The following is a 6,233-nucleotide window of genomic DNA, read 5'->3' as shown; positions in this document are numbered from 1 at the left end:
GGGGACCTGGGAGCCAGAGGCTGAATGGCTGGCTGTGGCCCCCACCCCACCCCACCCTCCCCACCCCGGCCAAGGCCGAGCAAGCAGGTCCCGCAGCTCTGGCTCCTGGGCCTTTGTTGCCTCTTCTTGGTCTTCAGGGGTCGCTGCCCACTAGGCTCAGCAGGGCGTTCTTGAAGTCACCGCTGGTGTCCCCCTGAGGGCAGGAGGCACGGAGGGTTAGAAGGGGGTGTTTGCTGGCCAGTCCCTCTGGGTCCCCATGGCGCAGGCGCCACCCTGTCCCCCTCTCCCTTGGTCTTCCGTGTTAGACCATTCCTTTGTACTGCCTTGTGATTCCCTGCACCGTGGGGGCCTGACGTGGAGGGTCCATGGCAGAGGTGGCTCCGTCTGCTCTTAAACAAGCCGATGTGTGGGTGGCTCCTCACCCCTCGGCTGCCCAGGGCTCATACCACGTCTCACTGGGGACCCAGGTGCACCCTGTCATTCATTTACTCAGCACGACCCAGTTTTGTTTGACACCTGCTCCTACAGTCCGGGGAACCCAGGCTGAAGGCAGTGCCCAGAGCCGCAGCTGGAGGCAGGCCCTGGGGGACTGAGCTTGGCTTTCGGGCACGCAGACCTGGAGCACAGCTCGTCGGTCACCGACCGTGCGGCAGAGCACACGCTTCCCCTAGGAGACGCTTCTCATCTAGAAAACGAGGCTGGTGCTGACTGCATGTGCTGAGGCATGGCAAGGGGTGATGGGCAGGTGCAGGGGAGCCTGTGGGTGGAGGGGAGACTGCAGGTGCAGGGGAGATAGCAGGTGCAGGGGAGACTACAGATGCAGAGGAGACAGCGGGTGCGGGGGAGCCTGCCCACAAGGCCCTCGCTCACACCAGGGGTCTAGCTGCTTCATCTCTTGATAAGATTGACCCTGTAGATCCATGTGGGAGCCCTGATTCTGAGCTTTGGGCAGGCCCTGCCAGGACTGGCTTGTCAGGGGTCTGCCCACGGAGTCCGCAGAGCATCGGCCCCTCTTACGAGGGTGGAGACGAAGGGCAGAGGCCACAGCAGGGATGGGCAGGAGTGTGGTCCGTTCTACTTTTCTAGGCTCTGGGACTGTTTAGGTCTCCTGGGAATGAACTACTCCTTGACAGGTCAGCAAACTTCGGCCCTGTGGAGCCTAAACCCTTAATGTGGATTTAAAACCACATTTTAAATTTCCTATTTTACAAAACATTAATTTTGTCTACTTTATCAAATGTATGGATTATGCGTGGAATTTTTTTTTTGAGAGTGTTTTGTTTTGTTTTGTTTTTGCTATTAGGGTACATGCCCTTGCAGAGAGACAGAGAGAGATGGAAAATGAGAAATCCACCCCCACAGGGAGGAAGGCCATGCCGCAATTCCTTCTTTCGGGATTTTGGGCATACACACACATGCCCGGCATGAGTTTCAAACCACTAGGTCCGGGACTTGACCCACAGTTGACTCTGTGAGAGCCCAGTGCCTTAACTGCCACACCACCACGCCAATGGGGCAACCACGCCTCAAATGGCGAGCCAGCTGTCTGGCGAGACAGAGGCACCTCCCTGATCGGTCTCTGTGTGCTCCCACCACGACCCTCCTCTGGCTGCAGCCATGCTGACCTCGCCGAACCCCGAACACACCATGTGGCAATGCCTGCAACCCTTGATGCCCAGAGAAAGCTCCGGGCCGCCCAGGGACGTATGTTTCGAAAGGGCCTGCATGCTGGGCCCACGGCTCGCTCACCTCGATCATGCTGCTGAGCGTCTTGCCGTATAGCTCCTTGAACTGACACTTGATCAGATTTAAGTCAATCTCGCTCCTGGAGACGATGTTCCTGATCAGGGTCCCGTCACGCGTACCTGCTCCCTGGACAGGACAGTGGCAGTCAGAGGTGGCTCGTGCCTCTCCTGTCCTCTCTGCCGTGGTGGGCAGATCTGTGCCGCACGTCCTGTGGCGTTCAGAGGCGGGCCCGAGCCTCTGCTTCACGGGGAGAGCACTCCGAGGGACGTGCGGGTGGCGTAGGGTATCCATTCCCTCAATCTCTCTCGCTCACTACCCTCGTCTCTTCCCTTATTAGAAGCCAGATGCTCCACACGGCAGCGCCTGGCTTCCCACCTCGGAACCTAGACACATGAAGCTCACTGCCCGGGGGACAGCACTTCTGCCAGGGCAGCACCACCGTGGCTTCGCCAGCTGGCCAGCAGGTCTTCCTGCTCACCGTCGTCCCTGGAGGGTCTCAACATGGCCCAGAGAATCCCTCGCCCTCTCTTATGTGCGGGCAGCCATGAGCAGAGGGCTCGGGGTTTCCGGCATGGCCGCACCCCTGGTGGCGTTTGCAGTCTTAGTCAGAGAGGGCGGGCGCTGACTTCAGTCTTGGGAATTAAACGCGGATCTGCCTTCCAACCTGGTTCCAGGTTCCTGAAAGCCCACTGACCTAAGTGGCCTGGGATCTGTGCCCTCAGATTGAGCTCAGGAAAGCCGAGCTCTGTGTGGCACCCTCCCTCTGTGGCACGTGCGACCGCCAGCTGCAAACCCGCTCTGGAGGCCGCGTGCTGCATGAACAGAGGCCTGGGCTGGCGGGGTTCACGCTAAGCTCTGCCAGCAGCAGCTGCCCCACCTCGGGCGTGAGCCTTGGCCTCGCCATCCCTGGGACGGCCAGACCTGCAGGCCTCAGGACCGTTGGAGGGCAGTGCGGTGAGTGCTGTGAGCACCTGTTCACATGCGCCTCCAGGGGGCAGGCCTTCCCCTGCCCAGACTCCGCTTCCCTCCCAGGACCAGGACGACACCCTTCTGATACACAGGAGGCTGGGCTAAGGGAAGACCCGGCATGGGAGACGGTGACCACGTGAGGCCACGTGGGCGGACTGGCCGCCGGGGAGTCGGGAGTTACCTTCATGGCGAAGTGGAGTCTCTCCGCGAAATAGCTGTGGAGGTTCCGGGTGCATTTCACTGGCAGACAAGAGAGCTCTGTTAACGCCCGCAGGTGGCACGGCCAGCCTCACACACTCCTTTATATATTTGCACACCTCAGGTCTTAGGGACAGACACACCGCGCAAGGCTGGGCGCCCTCTGCGTGCCCCGCCTGGTTCCTAAGGAGAGGCTTTGTGTCAGGTGGCGTGGGACAGGGAAGGATGCCTGGGGCACTGGCCCGGCTCTGAAGGCCCAGAGCAGACAGGCAAAGGGCGAGATGTGACACGCACTAGCACGAGGGCAGCACAGCCACCCCGCCCCAGAGAACCCAGACCTGGGGAGCTGGTTCTCACACTCGTCTCCACGAAGGTGCCACGGTGCAGTGGCCACTGGCTCCTTCGTGTGTCACGTATCAGCAAGAACCCTGCCTTTAGAGTCCCCATGTGCCAAGGGGGCTCGCTCTTTCCCGGGCAAGGCTGAGGGTGGCGTGTTAGCCGGCTGCAGGGAGGCCAGCACGTGCTCATGCCTGCCTGACCGGTGCTGTGACTTCAGTGCGTGACCTTCCGACTCAGCTGTGCAGAGGGTGAGGGGGCCCAGGGAGCGGGGGACAGGAGTGCCCAGTGCCACGGGCCCTGCACACCCTCGCGGTCTCAGGCAGCTGTCAGGCTGATCCAGGGCTGGCTTCGAAGCTGGGGTGAGAGCAAGGCTGTGCTTAGATGCTCCGGCACAGCCGAGGTTTTGGCCTGGCAGTCAAAGCCTGCCCTGAGGGACAAGTGCACAGTGTCCCCTCCGTCCCGGCTGCTGGACTCTGCACGCGGCAGCCTGGTGTGGAGGTGAGTGCCCCAGCCAGGGCCTGACCCCGGGTCCACCTGAGGGGAGGTGGGACACCGCTCGAGGCCCAACTCTCTCTGCTGCAAAGACTCATGTTGTCAGCTCTGCACCCCGAGAGGTGCCCTGGGGGTTCCTGGCCCCGTGGGGAAGGCTCTCTGGTGCAGCAGTAGCAGGCTATCAGCCCCCCTGCGAGGAATCGAGGAATCGACCACACACTCCTTCGAGGAATCGACCACACACTCCTCACTTCCTCAGTCGGCCCCAAGGCAGGGCCAGGTCCCCACCCAGGCCAGAAAGGGCATTTTTCAGGACTTCACAACTGAGCCCGAGGGTGTGGCCACCATGGGTGGGCCCAGGGCCCGGGCTTCATGGATGTCCACAGGCACACGCACTGGCACACGCCCACTCTCACACACACCTGTGCTCACACCTGCACAGCCACTCATAAAGGACCACACTCTCTCAGATGCAAACTCACACCCCCACACAGTCACCCCCCCACAGCCACACACATTGTCACCCCCCATAGTTACACACACACAGTTACACACACACACAGTTACTCACACAGTCACACACACTCACTCAGGCCTGGGCACCTCGTGGGTGGCACAGAGACCAGCCCTTGGCGGGAGGCTGCATCTGTAGGGCAGGACGGTCGCGGGTCGCGGGTCGCGGGTCCCGGAGCCGGCTTACCCACGGTGAGCATGGCTTCCTCCAGCAAGCCGCTCGTCTCACTCCTGATGCTGTCCTCGATGCTCTTGTTGGCGAGCTTCTCGTACTCCTCGAACACTGCAGGGCGAGGCTCCGCTCAGGCTCCGCTCAGGCCCCGCGGGCCCGGGAGGCGCGGCCAAGCCTGCAGGGCGCTGTGCCCCCCGACCTCCCCCTCGGCTGCCGGTGGGGGCTCCGGGCTCGCTCCCCAGCTCCGTGACCGCAGAGAGTTGCGCACCAGACAGCCTGGGCCGTGCCCGCTGCCCTGGGCCGCCCCCGTGCCCCCGCACCTCTCATCAGGTGAGTGGCGCTGCGTGTGCACAGGATGGTGATGAACTTCATCTCATCGGTGCCCTGGATCTTCTCCCCCGCTGCGTACAGGTCCTAGCACCGGGCATGACAGCACCTCTGAAGGTCAGAGGTGCGGGACAGCCCAGAGCCCCCAGGGCCCCAGAGCCCAGAGCCCAGAGCTGCGCCCACACAGCCCCCAGACGCCGGGCCAGCGTTCTCCTAGCTTGTCGTCCCCTTGAGGGAGCCACACCAGGCTGAGCTCTCCTCTGACAGCTCAGGCTCAACCTCAAGCTTGGGCTTTTCCATGTGGGGCCAGCAGCTGCTCTGGGAGCCACCCCTCTCCAGGCCACCAGGACAGAGCTTCAGCCACCTCTACCCAAGCCATGTCCCGTCTGTCCCTCCTTTCTGGGCTCTCCCCAACACCCTTGGTCCCCTCCTCAGACACCCTGAGGCCAAAGCCTGTGGGGAACCTCACTGGGTGGTCTCTACTGAGCCTCAAAGAAAGCCCTGTGAGCAGAGACGCCCAGCAAGGCCTCCGGGCGCCAGCCTCTGGGGTGCAGAGGGCGGCGGGGCTGCCTCACCTGGGCATCTTGGACGGCCAGCGCTGGGTCCACGAAGCTGCTCACATCATCCCTGCTGCCCTGGGAGGGGAGGAGGCTCTGTGAGGCAGGCCAGGCAACCAGAGCAGCTGGGGGCTGGAGGGGAGACTGGGGACAGCCTGGGAGACCCAGAATGGGCGGGTAGGTGGGCTCTGCTGCTTTATGGCCATGGACCTTTGGCATGCCGGTCCCCTGCCCTCTGCCGGTGTTGGTTACCTCATCCCTAACTGGGAGTAGTAAAGGCTGCCCCGCGGGATTCAGGGGCCCTAGGCGGCTACAGTGAGCAAAGGGCTTGGCACGGGCCTGGCCCAGGGAGGATGGCCTGCTTAGTGACCGGCGCCCTTAGCGGCCGAGTCGGGAAGGTGCAGGGGCTCCAGTCAGGACCCTCCAACCACACTGAGAGGGGACCCCAGGCTGCCGGCTGCCCTCTGCCTATTTCCAGCAGGAGTCCTGCTCAAGGTCTCCCCATGGGGGAGTGGCTGGGACACAGAGCCAGGCCCGGGCTGGCTGGTACCTGTAGGAGGCACACCAGAATCCGCTCCAGGTAGCCGCTTGTGTCTGCTTGGATGTCTTCCTCCAGGCTGGAACCGTAGTCTGTGGGAAGCAGGACAGAGGCCCGGGCGGAGGTCAGAGCCGCCTAGAGTCCGTCCACTGGGCTCCTGCCAGGCCAGTTCCTATAGGTCCCCCAGGGAAAGCCTTCGAGGGACAAGTCCCCAGCATAGCATGGACGCAGCGACTAGGTGTCCAAGTGGCAGCTGCCTGTCCCCAGGGCAGTTGTTCAACTAGAGGGGACATGGATGCCCAAGCTCAAAGCACAACGCTGGGCCTGGCCAGGGGCTGCCCTTCGAGCTCCGTTTCACAGCGTTTGGCAAAGCCCCAGCCTC

At 62.6% G+C, this 6,233-nt stretch overlaps 1 protein-coding gene and 1 long non-coding RNA gene across 2 annotated transcripts in view; one reads left to right on the top strand and one right to left on the bottom strand.

The window, feature by feature from the left end:
- Positions 1–2,248, top strand: part of LOC102477971 (uncharacterized) — a 16,817-nt gene extending 14,569 nt beyond the window's left edge. The window contains exon 3 of the long non-coding RNA XR_334455.1: positions 2,084–2,248. This is a non-coding gene — a long non-coding RNA (uncharacterized LOC102477971). The remainder of the gene's footprint in view (positions 1–2,083) is intronic.
- The window catches only part of LOC102478285 (annexin A8-like protein 1), a 15,926-nt gene continuing 9,740 nt past the window's right edge, over positions 48–6,233 (bottom strand). The window contains exons 6-12 of the mRNA XM_006147742.3: positions 5,864–5,943; positions 5,332–5,391; positions 4,750–4,843; positions 4,445–4,540; positions 2,897–2,955; positions 1,750–1,872; positions 48–193 (exon numbers count right to left, since the gene is read on the bottom strand). Coding sequence (XP_006147804.1) covers positions 134–193; positions 1,750–1,872; positions 2,897–2,955; positions 4,445–4,540; positions 4,750–4,843; positions 5,332–5,391; positions 5,864–5,943 — 572 coding nt within the window. The 3' untranslated portion in view covers positions 48–133. The remainder of the gene's footprint in view (positions 194–1,749; positions 1,873–2,896; positions 2,956–4,444; positions 4,541–4,749; positions 4,844–5,331; positions 5,392–5,863; positions 5,944–6,233) is intronic.

This window comes from Tupaia chinensis, unplaced genomic scaffold (assembly GCF_000334495.1).
Source record: "Tupaia chinensis unplaced genomic scaffold, TupChi_1.0 Scaffold000221_1, whole genome shotgun sequence".
Taxonomy (NCBI): Eukaryota; Metazoa; Chordata; class Mammalia; order Scandentia; family Tupaiidae; genus Tupaia; species Tupaia belangeri.
This window is presented reverse-complemented; position numbering and strand designations above follow the sequence as displayed.